Source organism: Macrosteles quadrilineatus, unplaced genomic scaffold, assembly GCF_028750875.1.
Source record: "Macrosteles quadrilineatus isolate MER2022 unplaced genomic scaffold, UCM_ALF_1.0 Scaffold_1__1_contigs__length_201487025, whole genome shotgun sequence".
Lineage (NCBI taxonomy): Eukaryota > Metazoa > Arthropoda > Insecta > Hemiptera > Cicadellidae > Macrosteles > Macrosteles quadrilineatus.
In genome coordinates this window covers 9,970,238-9,989,891 of record NW_026542594.1, presented here as the reverse complement: position 1 = coordinate 9,989,891, position 19,654 = coordinate 9,970,238, and the positions used below count along the sequence as shown (strand labels likewise).

The 19,654-nt window shown below is 35.7% G+C and overlaps 1 protein-coding gene across 2 annotated transcripts in view; it reads right to left on the bottom strand.

Annotated features, from left to right (window-relative positions):
- The window catches only part of LOC129004245 (centrosomal protein 43-like), a 91,535-nt gene that overhangs the window by 19,249 nt on the left and 52,632 nt on the right, over window positions 1–19,654 (bottom strand). For both annotated transcript variants that reach the window (XM_054432738.1, XM_054432746.1), the window contains exons 5-6: window positions 14,888–15,108; window positions 4,659–4,807 (exon numbers count right to left, since the gene is read on the bottom strand). In XM_054432738.1, the coding sequence (XP_054288713.1) occupies window positions 4,659–4,807; window positions 14,888–15,108 (370 nt within the window). The remainder of the gene's footprint in view (window positions 1–4,658; window positions 4,808–14,887; window positions 15,109–19,654) is intronic.

Here is a 19,654-nt window from a genome sequence, read left to right as displayed (position 1 = left end):
GGAGTAATAGGCTTAAATACTTCAGAAAAGTAATCTTCAAAAACCTTAGCTTTTTCTTCAGGGGTTTTAGCCCAGGGGTCAAGTTTCCGAATTGGAGGTACATGTTAAACTGGACGTTTAATATATTTAGTAGACTTCCAAAGAGAATACTCGGTTGCTTCAGTTGGGGTTAGATTTTTTGTAAAATCGTGAAACCATGTATTTTTCAGTTCCACTAAACATCGTTTTAATTTCTGAGCTGCACGATTTAGACGAGTTTTGTCAAGAGGGTCACGTGAATTTTGCAAAATTCTCCGAAGTCTACGTTTTTCTGCTACTTTCTTCTCAATATAAACGAGGTGTTAGCCCGTCCTACGTACGGGAATTCAGTAGTCAGTTAAAACCGTGCACAATTCAGATCAGCTAGTTTATACATATAAAGACAAAGTTTCTTGCAGTTCTAATATGAAAAATCATCTTGTAAACAAATGTTGTGTGACCAAATATGTTTTGATTCCATCATAGGCCTATACGATATGCATTTTAAATCCGATAATTTTACAATAAAACAGCAATTCTGCAATTTCTACGATGTGAAAAGCGTTGAAGTGAGATTTGCAGCCTACAGTAGAGAGAGTAAAGTATTATATTGTCTGTGGTAATAGTCAATTGAGAAGTGTATAGACCTAGTCAACGATACCACCTTCCATAGCATACCTGCCTCTTCCATAATTATTATCACTACAACTACTATACACAATTTCCAGTAGGTCTGAATAGAAACTACCTAAAATAAAACGATAGTATCCAATAAAATTCACAGTACACATAATTTAACTTTGGTGTCCAACATCAAAACTAATCGTCACACCTATCCTTTATGTCAATGTCACTGCATTAATTGCTAAATAAATAAGCGTAAACAAAGAAAAACAAAAACAATAACAGTTTCTTTTGAAACAGCTGTTTGGTTCAAATAACATTCATTTGAAAAAAAGAACTGGTCACATGTAGCAGGAATATAAAAAGTAAACACGCTAGTAAAGCTAATGACGTAATTGTCAATGTTTATTATCCATACCGTTATCAGTTCTATCCTTGATAATTACCCACCCTCATTGAATAAATGTACATCGTAATTTCCCATATTAGTTCATTTAAACTACAATATATTCATAGTTGAAATAAAAGGGATATTTTCACGTTTGGGGGCGCTGATATAGGCGCCCCCAAACGTAACCACAACTGAACACGATTTCATAAAAGGATGGTTTGTCTAATTGCAGTATCCTAGGTCAATGTTGACGTTGTGTTCAATCTATGTCATCCATCTGTTTATCTTTGTATAAAACCCGGCTGAGGTTGTGGTGGTAATTTAAAATCGTGATTCCTGATTATGCTTTATCTTCTTTATATGACATCAATATTTCCGGGCCTAATCCAAACAAAGTTAAAGCAGACAAACATTAATTGTAAACAAAAAGCTACCATGAAGAATTAAAACATGTAAACATTGTTATTTTTCTAATCTTTCCTTGAAAAGTGTAGCAGTAAAATAATTTGCATTTATCCTTTTTTTATTAAGACTCGTGTACAAAGCCTCGATTTGTACTGTGGTTTAATTAATTTTGGTTAAAACTGTGGTATAATTATCTCTACTAATCTTACTTATTTCCTATGATCAATGACAAAATAAGAGAACCTCATAGTTCCATAGTTTATATTTAACCAGCTGTTAGTTAAAACAAATTATATTGCTCTAAAACAAATCGAACATTACAAAGATTGCTTTAAAAAAATAATTTGAACATCCTAGTATTTTACTATGTATATTTAATTAATCTGTCATCCTCTTACAGAAGAATTGAACGTATCAATGATTAGCATTACACATAGTATAAATAAGTCAACCCTAAGTATGTCTTTACATTTTTATCCAAATGCTGAATTTGTGACACAAAAGCTGAATGTTTACAGCTGTTATGTTAAGCAAATTATTTTATGCCAAAAGCTAGTTTAGAATCTTAGCGTCGGCTGCTAGACTTTTTCAAAATTAAAACTGAATTTCTAAAAAACTGGGGCCCTAAACTAAAATTATGGCTTCGACATTCCCTAGTTCTCAAAATTATCTTTCTTTCAACACAAAAATCATGAAAATCCGTCGAATGGTTGATTCAAAATCGTGAAATAAAAAAACACTGTTTCGTTTTAATATTATAGATTAAGTAATTATTTGATTTTGAGACACAGATTTTAGATTTTGGTGTTGCTTCCCAGGCTGATTTCTGTATGGTAGTGTTAAAGTCATTTATTGATTCTTCAACATCATGTTCATTCCGTAACGGGATTTTAAGATCAATACTGTTATTTACAAGGGTCCTAAAGTAATCCCAGTTTGTATTCTTATTCCACAACGACGGGGATTTTTCCTTCAAGCATATACTAGTGCTGTAAGTTATGATTACAGTGGAGTGGTCTGCAGAAAGATCAAGGGATGATTCGATATTCGTGTAATTCAATTGTGTACCTTTAACTACAACAAATTCCAGTAGGTCCGGTATTTTATTTCAGTCAGTTGGCCAGTAAGTAGGTAAACCTGAAGATACACAATCCAAATTCATTTCTGTTTTAGCTCTGTAAAGAGTTTTACCTCTTGGAGTTACTAGTCTCGAGCCCTAGTGTGTGTGTTTAGCATTATAGTCCCCACCCGCAATAAATGTTGGACCAAGTGTTGATAAAATAAATTCTGTAAAAAAAAACCTTTTTCCTTGTTATTTAATTCAACGGGTCTGACTAAGGGAGGTACAAATGAGGCAACGATGACATCATAGTTTAGCTCAAAATTCCTCCGTTAACAGCATTGAAGTAGAGAGCACAGCGTGTAATTTTTACTTCACTATTAGGCCTAGTTAATTATAAAATTAAGAAAAATTCTAAAATTCATCTTAAAATGTTTTAATTATTAAATTAAACTGTCATAACCTAACCAAACGTGCTGATAATGAAAAAAATCAACTGAAGGTTTACTAATTTAAAAAATAGTTTTGTTCATAAAATAAAATTATAAATGCCTAAAATTAAATTTTATAATTTTTTAATTATAAAATTAAATTGTCATAACCTAACCAAACCAACCAAACTTCCCCTGATATGAAAAAAAATTGTTGACAAAAAGTTAGTGCTGCCAGCGGGATTCGAACCCGGCACCTTGGGAGTATCAGCCCAACACGCTATCCACTTCACCACCGAGGCCGATGATTGAATTCTGTATCGTTGCGGTAATGGTGTTCCCTCAAGAGGAGATGTGACAGCTGACGTCATCGAAGGCTCTTTTGTACCTCCCTTGAGTAAATACCTAATTCAACCAACATGCTTACTTAGCAACCCATAAGACTAATGTTAAAAAAATGTGACTTTCAGTTTCATTTTTCTAAGTACAATAATTAGATTTTTGCTGGCAGTTCTAACTGCAGTAAACTCGTTTTTAGGCCAGACAACATTTGAAGAAAATCGTCGAAGCCGTTTTTGAGATCATTGTGCAAACATACATACATATATACAAGCAAACATTGCTCATATTAGAGTATAGGATTAGATTTAACGAGTGCTTAGGTTTGCTGCTACGGTGAAGGTGAACAGTGTTTTTTGACCAAACGTCAATAATATAGGACAAAATAAATAAATTTGCCAAGTTTGATCAATATATATATCCATAAAAAAGTACACTACAACAGTTTTCATTTTCTCCATAAGAATAAGATTGGAATTTTAAATTTAAATTTTTTTGAATTTTCTCCGTAACCATTCAGCCTACAACAATGCTACAATATACTAAATTATTTTTTTTAAGCTCTACAAAATGGTTGGGAAAGAAATTCCAAAATTTTATGTTTTTAGGGTAAAAAATGGGAAAACCTCATTTTTATCCCATAAAACCCCTATAAACCCTCATTCTCATGGTTCGATCAACCTGGTTCCACGAGCTCGTTCGAATAAATGTAGGTTTATACCAAATTTCATCAAAATTGGATGATTTTTGTTCGAATTATCGTGCTAACGGACATATATATAATATATATGAATTTGAACGGATGGTGTTTTTGGCCTCTGGGGACCTCAAAACAAAAAAGTAAATCTAAATCGGTCCCTGGTCCAGGTCTTACCATGAGACCTACAGTAATAGCATTTTCCCTATATGGGAAATTCCCTAAAACAATTAATTTCAAGGGGGAAAAATCAAAAAAGTGTTATTTGAAATTTGTTGTTCCCTATCAAGCAGAATCAAGTTCAGAAAAATAGAATAGTAAATAGTTTTAAAATAATATTTTTCAGGCCAGGCCCAAGGAGACCAAGTTGTCAGGGTGCGCCTGGCCTGTACAACTAAAAATTGTGACTTTTTAGCTATTAATCATTTTATCCCTCTGAACTTGTAGTACTTTGGTAGGTTTAGATGATTTTTTTTAAATTTCAGTTTGAAAATTAAAGTATAAATTTATAATAAAAATACAACAGATTACTGGGTAAAAAAGGTGTTTTTGTAACAAAATGTTATTAAGTTATATTATAGATTTTATTTTTGAATAAGACCCATAAAACCTATTCCTAATGTTGTGTACTTATGGTAAATCCTGTCTATATTTACAAGAAATTGTCAGAAATATTTCTTTATGCAGACTTACCAGATCCCAACTCTAAAAGGGCTTTGATATCGTGTGTTACTGGTTTGGCACTTTTGTTGATGCTGAATTTATTGTTTTGGTTATTTTGTGGGAGACCAAGGGGCGGCAGTCCTCCCAGTGAAGACAAGGAACTTCCATTTGGCTTAAGACTGGAAAAAATATACAACATTTATGACTGGAAAAAATATACAACATTTATGACAGTACACTAAAGAGTCACAAGTTATAATGATTATAAACAGTGCTCAATTTGTAAAAAATAAGGTGTAACCTATTTAATGTGATCTTTACCAATATAAGTTTGTTTGAATTAGAAAAATGAATCCCACCAATGCTGATACAATTACTGCAAGCTTACTACAAATATTTAAATCACACGGCATGCCAAAGAAAATTCACTTAGATAATGGTCCTCCATTTGATAGCCACAAATTTGTATTGTTCACAGAACGTTATCAGATGGGGCATGTAACTTCATCACCCAACTATTCCAGATCTAATGTTATGATGGAAAGGGCTACATTGACAAACGCTAAAATTAATGTTGATAAAAACTTAAGACAGACACCAAAGGAGATTTGAATTTAGCCATAATTGACTACAACAACACTCTTAAACTTAATCTAAAATCACCTACCCATATGTCAATGGGAAGACTTTTGAAGACAGTTAGTATTATACCTACAGAAACACTGAAACCTCTTTTTGCCACGAATGAAACTCTTTAATTTCCTTTATTCTGAAACTGGCTGCTGTACCCATGCTTCGCAACAGAAAGATGTACGATACTGCTTAATCCAAACACTTGTTAAGTAGTTTGAATTTATATACAAACAAAAAGCCATCAAATTTATACAAAAAAATATAACCTACATTGTGATTGTCCTACTGTTTACATGAAAATATATCAATAACCTTATTTTCATAACTTACGGTTATAGAATACTAGTGAACCCATTCGGCTCAATGGCTCAATGCGCCGCAAAATAACATATCAATTTAGAAAACAAATTGATTGTGTAATATATTGACTCTATGTCGAAAATAGAATACAGTAATAAGCCTAAGAAGGAAAACAGTCTAGCCATTTTCTAGCTGTATGGGTCTTATACAGGTTGTCCCGTAACTCTCTGGACACATGTATATAGCATTATTGCTTGGGTCAAGACAAACACATTTCACCATAGGAACATGGGTCTGTGGTGCCTAGTTTTCCGTCTGTCTGTATTTATGTGTTTTTTACATAAAAATTAATAACTCCTAAACGGTTTAAGATACAGCATTGATATTTAAAAAAAAATCACTAACCATTTCAAAATGGCAGCCATTTAAAATATTTGATGCCAAATTTCACGAAAACCGTTAACTTTACAAACAAAATTGCAAGAGACAAAAAAGTTAGTAAATTTTATGTAGTTTTCAAAGATACGTTATTTGTTAAGATTGGATAAATAATAACAGAGAAATTTCTTCTTTTCCAAATGCATGACCACTTTTTTCCATTTAAACAATGCTCAGGGCGGCACTTCCATAAGGGCCAAGTGGGCCGGGCCCACCCAAAATGAACACTAAAGTATATTTTTAAATTCTTAATAGGTTATTTGGTTGATATTATTCAATAAACTGTGATGTATATTAATTTTGAACTTTCAACGGGTCATAACTTTTGTTGAAATACAATGCAATCATCTCGTAACACATTGGAGGGCCACGGATTTCGGGCCCTTCAAGCCACCATAAGAAAGTAATGGACAAGGCAACGCCAGCTGGCGGCGCTTGACTATCAGGGAACAATGCATTGGCATATGGAGCAGAAGGCCGATTTGAGCTGGCCCACTGGTTGTTGATTCTCAATATTATCGCTGGGAGTGCTGAGCGCTAGTGTAGCTTTGTTTACATCCCGCTTCCTGCCGCCCTTGTATGTTGTACACCAACCGGCAAACGGGTTGTAGTTGTATGAAATATATTATGAACTAATAAGTGAACACTTTTATTCAGTTTTGTGATATTAATACAGATTTAATATTAATATTAATATTAAGTAGCCATACTACATTTTGTCGGTTATAGTGGTCATTTAAATTTAAAGGCGTGATGATGGTGTGAAAATGTTATTATGAAGTGGGTGTTCGTGGTTCAAATGGGTTTAGGCCTACTTCAACGGTACTGCAGTCTTCAGAACTGTGAGTTATTAAAAAAAATGCAGTTCTTGCCATGATTTAAATTGTAAATTTACAGATTAATTGTATGTTTATAGAAAAAGATAGTTTTGAGCAGGCCAATGCCTATTAGTTTTGAATAGTTTACTATTTCAATAACATTTTTAATAGTTTAGTTTCCACTTTTCCAATTTGTGTCTTGGCAATCTACTGACCCCTATATTTCACATGAAGTGGATGATCAATCTTGGATCAATCTTGATCAATCAGGGATCAATCTTGGGGCCTCTTTTGTTCCTCTGTTACATTAACACGTTCGCTGCTGGCGTTGTATTTTTACAACGTGCCTACCCGGCGCCAGGAGCTAGCGTTGTACATATACAACGCTGTGTCATTGTTGTTTAACGTTTCCATGGATCAGCCAGCTTGTCACGAGCGTCCTATATTTCTTTGCAGCTCGTGGGGACGTACTTTTCTGACAATAAAAAGTATAGTTTCCCAAAATCCCCACCAGGGTCGTTTAGAACAGGGCTTTGTCCCCACCTCTTTTCTGCTAGATAGCGACACTACTTTACCGACTGCAACCTGGGTAACGCTACTATCTATCAGAATCGCTTGGTACTATGTCCAAAGCCAGTTTTATTGCAGAACATTGCCATCCAGTATAACTACTGTTGTTTTTACTGTAAATCAGTGTGTCGGCAGCAATGTTTATGCAGCGACAAGCGTTAGTTCAGCTCCTGGCGCCGTCCCGGCATCTAGCTGTCAGCAGCGAACGTGTTAAGGGGTTACCAGAGATGATCCCGGTCAGTGATGGATCTATGTGTCTGTATGCTGATGACTCTAATGTTTTGTTTTTAGGAAAATCCAATTTAATTATTGAAAAATCCTCAAACAGGAGTCTCCTCTCTATAAAAAAGTTTTTGGATGAAAGAAATCTGCTTATCAGCACAACAAAATCAAATCTAATATCCTTTTCAACTAAACAATCAATAACAGCATTTGAACCTAATATTTTTATAAAAACAGACAAAATTGATCAGGTAAACCAAACAAAGTTTCTGGGACTGGTTATTGATGAAAATCTATCTTGGGATTATCACATAAACTATGTAGTAAATAAATTATCATCTGGCATTCATGCCTTGCGGCTGATGTCCAAGGTTTGCAACTTGGAAACTCTTAGGATAATCTGCAACAACTAAGGCAAATTTGGATAAAATACTTATAAAACAAGAAAAAGCTATTAGAGTGATCATGAAATTAAAAAGAACAGATTCAGTTAAAAATATCTTTCCTGAATTGGGTGTATTAACAGTTTACAGTTTGTATATTTATGAGACAATAATTTATGCAAAACAATTTCATTTATTATCCACTGCAAGTAATAGCCCAGTCAATGAATGCAATAAAACAGCCTTTTTCGCAACTAAATGGTGAAAAGCTGGATTTTTTATATGTGATAGAACCACATGAGAGGTGTATTTTCCCAAAAGTCCCCACTTCTACCCCTTGAGCTTTCCCCCCCACCCCCCTCCAAACATAGAAATTGCAGTGATTTACTTAATTGATCATAATTCGAATGTTACGTAAGCTATCGAGCTGCAATTTGTTTTATTTTATTTCTGATTAGTTTTACTACAACTTTTGTATTTATAATATTTTTCTAAAACCAATACTTAGGGAGATATAAAATTTAAACTTCGTTAAAAGCTTTGTTTCAGAGTGCAAAATCTTGTTTTTCTCTATGTATACTTTTAAATATAAATAATACGCAAATATGGTTCAAACAAAAGTTTTAGTACGTTTTTCAAGGTTTACAAATATATTATTGGTTAGTCATCTAGGTGACCGGGTGAAGAGCTGAGCGTCGGCAAAGTGAGCGTGTGCGCGCTAGTTGAACACCTCTGCGCTGCGTCATCGCATCTAGCCCAGCCAATAAACGCACCAACTGCCTTTTTCGTTGTTAAATAGTGGAAAGCTGAGATTGTTATATGTGATGGAACCACTTAAGACGTGTATTTTCTAAAAGTTCCCGATTCTCCCCACCCCAACCCCCCCCCCCAAAACCCCCTCAAAACCTGGAAATTACAGTCGCTCACTGTACTGGATATAATTCAAATTCTACGCATGCCATCGTAGTGAAATTTGGTTTGTATTTTTTATAATTAGTTTATCTACAACTGTTGTACTAAAGATTTTCTTATAAAACTATATCCACAGAGATATAACATTTAAACTTTTTTTACAATGTTTATGTTTAAGAGTACACAATTTTGTTTTACCCTCTATATATTTTTTCCCAAATAAAATACGCAAAATGTTTCAAACAAAAACTTTAGTATGTTTCTTAAGGTTAATAAATATATATTTGATTAGTCATCTGAAAAAAACTGATGTAGTGTGGGGCGTCGGCATTGTCGGCAAAGACACCGGGTGCAGGCTTCCGCGCAGCACAGCACCGCCCGTCGATGCGTCGCGTCATAGGCACCGACATCGCTAAGTTCTCAAAGGTTTTATACAAATGCTATGGCCTTGTACTTTTTAGTTTACTACCAAAACAATCTGTATCCAAGCTTAACCGTTAACAGTAAAAACAATTATTATTTAGATGGAACCCAATAATATTTGTATAACCAGTTTTGGTTCAGGTAAATTAATCTCTACCTACTTACTTGTTATACTTGCAATACTTTTAATACTTGATTTCTTCATATTTGACCAACGGAAGTTTGATAGATTGAGGTATAGAACACTAGGCCTAATAAACACTTTATAAAAATCACTATAAACATACTCTTTGCTCTTCCTTACGTTACAATGTGCTTTCCATTATCTACCACCAATGGGACTCGCTTTGTTCCCCGCTAGATTTATACTAACTGCGCCTCGCGGTCAGTAAAGATCTAAATAGTAAACTGAAAAAAATACTAATTAGATGAAACCTAATCATTTGTACATTTCTTAAATTTATTGTTGGTTTTAACTCGCTTATCATTTAAAATAATAATTTATTTAATTATTTCTGTCAATGGCTAAACCTATTGACAATAATATACATGGATACAATATTACATTACATAAAGCTGGGTAAGAAACATACTGAACCCAATGATGAGATGATCCAATTCGCCTAAGGGTCTGAGGATGATTGGAGTGTCGAATCGAAATCGACGACCACTTACCATCTTTTATGTATATTTACAGTATTGTCAGTAACATTATAAGTGTAAATTTATGTTTTAAGTGTTAGACTATTAGACGTATTTTCTTTTACTGTATTTACTTTCCAATTAATTAATGTAATAAGGCATATATCCAAAATGTATAAATAAGTAAGTAAAAAACTATTTGTGTCCCCATACATGCAGGCAAGACTATTTACGGGATACATACAGGCAGATTATTCAAATTTCTTAACATATTGTGTAGATGTGTCAATCAAATTGAGGTTTTTTCGTAAAAATTGGCAGCAATGTATTACGAATCTGCTTTACGGCACTAATACGTGGTCCAGATCAATCATTTTTAGAGACTCTATACTGTGACTCTTGGTGAGGTTCTGTTCTCTAATATTTTATTGTTTTCATGTTATCTAAAAGATTAGTCAGCATAATAGTTCTTTATTGGTTTTTGGTAGACATTATGCAAACGTTTAACATCGCTAATAAAGATGGAGGCGCTTATTAAGTGTTTTAAAATCTCCTCTATATAGACTTAATAAAAAAGTTAATTTTAACATTGACTGGTTTTAATTTGTGTTCCTTACCATGGTTAAAATGGCTTATAAATACTACCGACAGTTTTCTACGTTGTTCGTGATATTATTTTAACACAGGCTTACAACTCATGGCAGAGCAGCCATATTTTATTTGCTAGCGGGAAGCGTGGAGAGAGGGACATATCAACGATAGGACGCAGTTTGTATAAAGGATTAGTGAGTCGACGAAAAATTTTTACTGACCGTGAGGTGATTCATTTAGTCACGGTTTAGCTTGGAAACAGATTGTTTTGGTAGTAATGTAGGCTACAAATGAGGAAGTCTTAGGATTTATATAAAACAGTTGAGAACTTAGCGGTGCCGGTCCTTATTAGGCTATGTATCGACGGGCGGGGCTGCGCGGATGCTGATGACTAATCAAATATATATTTATAAACCTTAAGAAACATACTAAAATTTTTGTTTGTAACATTTTGCGTATTTTATTTGAAAAACAATATATAGAGGGTAAAACAAAATTGTGTACTCATAAACATAAACATAAAAAAAAAAGTTAAACGTTATTTCTCTTTGGCTATAGTTTTATAAGAAATCTTTAGTACAACAGTTGTAGATAAACTAATTATAAATAATACTAAACCAAATTTCACTACGATGGCATGCGTAGAATTTGAATTATATCGAGTAAAGTTAACAACTGAGATTTCCAGGTTTGGAGGGGGTGGGGGGGGGGGAGATTCAGGAACTTTTTGCAAAATACACGTCTTAAGTGGTTCTATCACATATAACAAACTCAGCTTTCCACTATTTAACGACGAAAAAGGCAGTTGGTGCGTTTATTGGCTGGGCTAGATGCGATGACGCAGCGCAGAGGTGTTCAACTAGCGCGCACGCGCTCACTTTGCCGACGCTCAGCTCTTCACCCGGTCACCTAGATGACTAACCAATAATATATTTGTAAACCTTGAAAAACGTACTAAAACTTTTGTTCGAACCATATTTGCGTATTATTTATATTTAAAAGTATACATAGAGAAAAACAAGATTTTGCACTCTGAAACAAAGCTTTTAACGAAGTTTAAATTTTATATCTCCCTAAGTATTGGTTTTAGAAAAATATTATAAATACAAAAGTTGTAGGAAAACTAATCAGAAATAAAATAAAACAAATTGCAGCTCGATAGCTTACATAACATTCGAATTATGATCAATTAAGTAAATCACTGCAATTTCTATGTTTGGAGGGGGGTGGGGGGGAAAGCTCAAGGGGTAGAAGTGGGGACTTTTGGGAAAATACACCTCTCATGTGGTTCTATCACATATAAAAAATCCAGCTTTCCACCATTTAGTTGCGATAAAAAACATTTATTGACTGGGCTATAAATATAACACACGCTTTCAAATTAACCTTCCTAGACATAATTTAGAATTCTATACCAAAAAACCTTCATATGCAGGCTTAAAATTTCTTCAAAAATTACCGATTTCACTTAAAAAAAAAAAATAATACAAACAGATTCAAAAGCCTACTAAAAGACTTGTTGATAAGAAACCCATTTTATTCCATCAAAGAATTTTTAAATTGTAATCTCGAAACGACCATTTGAATTCCAGATACTACCTAGTTTTACTCTGACGTAACCTTCTAAGATTTTGTGATTTTTTAAAGTTATAGCACTCATTTTTTTAATTACGTAAGCCGATTCTTTGCGTCAAAATTGTGGGGGACTCGGAAGTCGTAGAACGACGGGAGAGGGCTCAAATTAAAGGTCTCGATCCCGTGACAGCGGGAAAAATAATGAAATTCCCATCATTTAACTCAAAATTAGATATAACGTAAAATGTTCTCCATAAGAATAGCATTAAAAGGCATTTCCTACTGATTTTTGTTTACTTCAATACAGCTGATCGTGATTCATCATCAAGCCAGTAAGCAATATTACATTATTTTGGATTACTTATTTGCCAGTCAATTCTGCAATGTACTGTATACTATATAAAAGCAGAAATAACATTACCTATAATAATTAAGACTTTTTAGTTACGTCTCAGAATGTTGAAATCAATTATTTTACCGTGCAATTTGTGCGTATGATGAGTAGAAGAATCTTGGGAGATGACTCATATCAAAGGAATTGAACTTAGAATTGTTTTGCCCTTAGGGGTAGCGATAGTCGAGTTTGGTATAATTTTGTAGGTCTTGACGAAACATTACATTTAACATAAAGAAAATAGAAATCGGACATTTTTAGCTGCCATTTTGTTATTAATGGTCTGATTTCTATTTTCTTTATGTTATTTGTTATGTTTCGTCAAGACCTGTAAAATGATACCATGTAAGGTACCAAATTTTAAGGGGGGTAAAAACGTGCTGCGAATAAATTAACACCAGAACTTACCCAATTTTAATCCATAATAGCCTACTCCTAGGCCTATGTGTTGGCCATAGCTTGGGCTATGGGCCAAAGAACGTAGGCCTCTTTTTAATCACAGTGAAGTTCATACACACGTTCACCATATATATTTATCCATATTAGCACTCCACTTTGCCAAATAAAGCTAAACCGGCCAATTTTACAGATATTTATCACTGACGACGACGACACCTCAAACTGGTGTTTGTTGATTGACGATGACAGACGATAACTAGACCGAATCCCCGATCAGCTGTTGGCTAGTTTCCAAAATCACCACCGGAGCACTTAAGCCGCGGCCGAGGAAATCGGGATTTGAGCCGGACAAGATTTATTCGCTGTTTGACCACCGGCTAGCTCACTAGAAGCCTCTTTACGAACTACGAATACGACGATTTTACGATTTTACTACGAAGGTTAGCTAGCGTACTAGTTAGGCCCTTTTCACGTTTTACGTTATTTTCATTTCATGCAATTCTTAATCTATTATTCATATTCGCTGTATTAAAGTCCCGATTCGAATTGTCTAAATTTAATAACTTAACTTGAGTCCTGACCCGCCAGTTCCTGCCTGCCAGTGACTAGCGGTGGCTATCGTTTATTTAATTTTGATTAATTAGTTTCGAAATTACGATTTCTCCGTTCGCTTAACAAATAATTATCACGTCTAAATTATATCTCGTTTTCACCGTTTTAATACCTCGAGACTTGTCGTCTAAGTTCTAAACCCCTTCTTTGGCGGGTGAAAGAATCAAGTCTTGGGAGCAGCTGGTTTGAACAATCAAACAGCTACGAATATTAATATTAAATCTATTTTAAATTATCCCACGATAAATTCTCCATTCGATTATATTAATTAGGCCTGACGACTCTGTAGGAATTGCTTTTTATACTATATTCGATTTTATATTATTTACCAACATCTTTAGCCAAATAGTTTAAGGTTTAATACGAGTAGTTATATCAAATTGGCTAAGATAGAATACTCGTCGGCCCTACAGAGTCATTTTAAAAGTTAGGCAAAATTCTCCAAAACACTTTTATGAAGGCTGGGATGATATAGCTCCAACTGGGCGTCTGCCCAGTTTATTCCCCCCTAGAATTTTGCGTCACAACCAAACTCGACTATACTTGCTATTTGAAAGCTTTGAGCTACCCGCTACCCCCGATACCCCTAAGGGCAAAGTTTTCAAACCTGACCATAATTATTTTAGCTCTTCATTTCCAAACAAGTTGCCGCCAACCAATTTCAAATATCTCAAATGGTTGAAAAGTTAAGGGGGGTGCAAGTTACTTTTCAGCCACCCTGTATATATTGTATGGGTTGGTTTCTGCCTTTTTACCACATCTTGGAGATTGTACTTAGGTGTGTTGTACGTAGACAATATTCTTTGGCGTATTGCATCTGTAGACGATACTTGGGTTGGTGTTATTATTACAATGGAAAAAAGCAAGAAATTCTAGACAATTTGATACACTAAAATTAAACTTAACTAACACTGTGCTACATTTCTTGAGCAATCATTGAAAGAGCTGATTTGCAAACAATGGAAACATAGAAAAGTTATAGAACACAACCAAGTAGAAGAAATACAAATAATGTTTTTTTTTATATTAGACTTTATTTTAATTTATTTTTAGTTTCAATGTGTAAAAGTTAGTCCTTACCATAATTGACCAAAACAAAATACTTGATACAAGCTAGTGTAGCTGGGTTGGCAGAATGGTGACCAACCTAACAGAGAAACTACAATGGCCAGTAGTGTTGGCCGTACAACCTGAGAGGCACGGCGCTGCGTAAACAATGACAAGCTGACTCAGAAACAGCTGAGGCCAGCGCTGCTGGCCATTCGAGGGCAAAGGGTTAATAACACGTACGATGCTGATCAAGAAGTTTTTTTTTAAGGTTTAAATCAGACAGGAAACACAACTTACTTTGTTTGCATCAGTTCAAGTCTGTCGGGTTTCTTGAGGTGATTCTGGAAAGGAGGAGGTGTATTTGAAGACAGTAAAGGTTTCCCCTCAATGTTGAGAGGATGACTCTCAACAGTTTTAACTGGATTGTTGATGGCACTGTCAGGCTTTGTTACTTGGTCGGTACATTCTTCAGCACTCTTTTCATCTTTTGTTTTATCCTTTTTGCTAATGAGGTGGCTCTAAAAGAGAAAACCGATCATGAGTACAAGTGCTAAAAGAATGGAATTTATATTATTCATTTGAAAACAAATCAATACAGAGTACATTCTATCTTACACGTACATGTAATATATTACATTGGTATTGGTTTGTCTTGGCAATATGTATAATCAATCAGGTGATGAAAAGGAGCTCTTGGTTAATCCTATGACGTCATATCACGCCACCCAGGCCCACTTTTATAAACGGGCAGACTGGGCATATGCCCAGGGGCGCCGGTGGTTGGGGGGCGCCCGAGGGGCACCCTGAACCACCGCCCGCACACTATGAAAAATAGGGTTTTATCAGCCGGGGTTTCAAAAATAAAATGGCTGATTTCAACTTCTAGTTAAGTGATTTTCCCTTATTGCAAAAGTAAATAAATACAACTAAATTGAAAACTCGACCTTCAGGTTATACCTCGTGTAGTCAGGGAAAGGCAGGAAGCAGTGTGAACCGGGCGCACTCACTCACTATACTATCAGAGGCAGGGAGGCCTGCATGGTGGAAGGAAAATACATACTAGGTACATAGTAGGTGTGCTATTCCCATCATATGCTGACGTCACTCAGATTGCAAACACTATTTTACCATTTAGAAAAATAGTAAAACAATAACAATTAAATCAAAACAAATATATACTTATATGGCAATACATCAGCTGATTTTTTGTTTTTGGGTGACGTCAGCAAATTACGGGAATAGCATGTAGGGCAGCTGTAGTCTACAGGCCTACGGTTGACGTGCGCCCCTCCTCTCCCTCACAGTCCCACCCCCATCCCCACAAGTCCCAACACAACTACCAACTACCGCGCGGCGCCAGTCCAGTGCGAGTACAGTAGTACTCCTCCCTCAGTAGTCAGTAGGTTGTGTTCGTGTTGTGCCTGCTGCACAGTCGTCAAATCAGTCACAACACAACCTAAACTGTGACAGTCACTAGTCAGTGTTGACACTCACACTGCAGTTAGTGAACCAGTAATAAATAAATAGAGAAGTGTTGATACAAGTAAGTAGGCCTATAAAACAGTGAAAAATGCATAAAAAACCTAGTGCAGCCGAGAGCCGCAAGCGGTTGGCTCAAAGAAAACAATCTCAAGAAACAGTTTTAAAGGAAGTGAAATGTATTAACCAGTATTTCCATTGATACGGAATTGTAAAGTCCCTCCCGAAACAAAACTGGTAAAAAAACACGCTAATGTATAAATATATATATGCCATATTTTTCCCCAACACCTCATGGCCTATAGTAGAACCATGGAAAAAACATACACTCCTTAGTGGAATCTCATTCAATACGTGTGTAATACAATGAACTGCACACTGTATTGTACTGAACAATTAATCAAATCACTGCGTGCATTAAGCTATTGGCGCGGGGCAAGAGGCATTCGCATAGCAACTACTGTCAAGTTTATTGCACTCACCCCAACCCCCAACCCACCTGCAGTTAATTTCGGCGAACTGATGAGTCAACCCCCCTTCCCTCTTCCCCTCTCTACAATGCTGTGGTAAAAACCTTTATAGTTTTATATATATGTATATATAAGGGGGGGGGGGCGCTGCTTTGAGTTTGCCCAGGGCGCCACTGACCCTTAACGCGGCCCTGACGCCACCTTTTCATACGCTACCTAAATCCCCTCTCCTCTCACATCAGTCCACACCAAGTCTTAGTCAGGTAAACACTTATGTATCCATGCGGCCCTCGAGCAGTAAAATGTAACTTGTGTTATTATTCACAAGAACCTACCCCAACTCCCCTAATATAGTTCAACTGGCGACAAGGATGGGATACCTAATACAAAAAGGGTTTTCTCTGTAACATCCTTTTTTCAGCGGACCTACATAACCGATTTTTACGATTGAGATGTCATTGTAAAGCTTATGATCAAGCGGAATTATGAATGGTAGCTAAAAGGGTAATTTCCTTCAGGGCTTCTTCACCCTAGTGTTTATTCATAATAGTTGAAATGTGGACACAGTCAGATTGTAAACAAGAGACAAACATAGCCTACTTTTAAATTCTTTATAAAATATTAGTACCCTTTTGACAAGTTTAATCATGAAAAATTAGACGAAATGTGGGTAACATTTGATGTCAAAATATCCAGCCAAAATCCAAATCAAAACAAAGTAACAGAACCTCAGTTCTTAGAACTGAAAACAAAACCAACATCCGTTCAAAATACACTGAACAAACATCCTCTCCCACGGCTTTGATAGTTACTGCAACTTTGCATCCGCTCGTCAAAGATAGAGAGACAGAAGACAGTCTGCAATACTTGCTCTTTTTGACAGCAGACCATCAAGTCCACATGGACTATCTTGACCAATCAAAATCGAAAATGCTGTCTTGTCTCATTCTACCACTAATGGCCTACTTCAGTCGCCAATACCAATAATCGGGTCGCCGGAATTTTATCCCCCTGGTCAAAGCTGACGTAGTAACCTGAGCGCTCAAAAGTTTGTTCGCGGGCGCTATTTTACCCCCGCGGATTCGGAAGTCTAATGAAAATAGACAGAGAGTGATTAATTTGATTATCAATAAGAACTGGAATTTTACCCCCTGTCCATATAACTAGCGTTTAGACAACTGAAGATGTACAGGCCGGATTTTTACCCCTGGAATTTTACCCCCAGATTTTTACCAACCGGAATTTTACCGCCTGGCTGGATTTAAATTATTATTAATGATAGATTTTTTTATTTATGTTTTTATTTGATTGTAAACATATTATTATTAGATAGCCTATCATAATTTATTTATTTTGTAATCTTAACTTAGTAAACAGAATTTGCTGTTTAATTTTGATGTTCGGGATTTGCGTTGTAGCGTTATGTGTAACTGACGGTGGGGTAATGTTGGTGATCAAAGCTATGTAATGACGGTGGATGATGCAATAAGGTACTGTGAGACTAATTTAAGCGGTTTTCTGATTCTGGTTGTTGGCCCTTAGAGTACAAAGAAGATTTTGAGTTTTTTCTAGGTTTAAAAGAAGGTTATTTGAGCTGAATCACATCTTAGCTTTATCTAGAGTTTGTTCAATTGTTGATTTGAGATGGTCATAATCTGAATGGACACTTAAAAAACTAGTATCATCAGCAAATATAATAGTTGATGAGTTGGTTATATTGCTAGCAATATCATTAATTACCAGAATAAAAAGTAGTGGTCCAATCACTGAACCCTGTGGCACTCCGGTGTTCACTTCAGAACAATTTGACACATTACCACCTGCATCAACATATTGACTTCTCCCAATCAGATATGATTCAAAGAACTTGAGTTGAACACCACCGATGCCATAGTGATTAAGCTTATTTAAAAGAATTTGGTGATCAACACAATCGTAAGCCTTGCTCAGATCACAGGCATTGATCTGGGCAAGACTTCCGTTTTCAAAAGCCAAAAGGATCTCTGAGATCATTTCTTCTAGGGCATCAGTAGTAGACAACCCTTTACGGAAACCAAATTGGGAATCAGACAATAATCTATGGATATCTAAAAATTTACATATCTGAGTTTTCACTACCGCCTCTATAATTTTTCCTATGACAGGGACTAAAGATATTGGGCGGTAATTTTTCATTTGAGACTTATCACCTTTCTTGAAAATTGGGACAACTCTAGAATTTTTTGGGAATTTGGAAAGCTACCCTCAGCAAGACAACAATTGATGCAAATAACAAGTGGCGTCAAGATTGCTTGTATTACATGCTTTATAACACTTGTTGAAAGCCCGTACACATCTTTACTTTTTGAAACTTTCATTTCCGAAACAACTCTGAGCACACTTTCACTGGTCACCATTTACCACTTGAAGTCGGAGCTGGGCCTTCTCACATGTTGAAGAAAAACTGCTGGTGCCACAGGCGATGGCTGGATGTTGTTCCTCGCCTCCTTGACAGATTGAATGAAGAAGTAGTTGATATCTTCGGCAGTGATTGAAGCATCACACTCCGGTTTCTTCTGTGCTGATACCCTCCGAATTAATGTCCAGGCGGCTTGGCATTTGTTGCTTGAGTTTTTAATATATGCAGCATTAGCGTTCCGCTTAGCTTGATTTACATGAATTTTGTATTGGCTCCTAATGCGTTTGTAAGCCTCAAAAGAAGTTTGAGTTTGAATGTTCATGTAAATTGTACGGTAAGCCATAACTTCCTACTTCAACCGAGTTAACTCAGGAGAATACCATTCCTTGGTTTTTGTGGAGCTCGATGGTTTCTTCTTTTTTTTGAAGATTTAAGTGGGCAAGCTTGATTAAAAATCCCAATCATTTTAGAAAAGAATAGGTCGAACCGGTCTTCAGCAGATAAATTGTTTTGACACAACAGGTTAACCCAGTCAATATTGTACAAAAGTTCGAAGAAGTTGTCAAGAACTACTCGAGGTTGCCCCCAAGGTAAGGTTCTTTCTCCTCTCCTCTGGAATTTGGTAGCAGATGACCTTGTAAGGACCCTCAATGAAAGTGGGGTTTTTGCCTCAGGTTACGCTGATGATGTTGCAATCCTTGTGGTTGGAAAATTCCA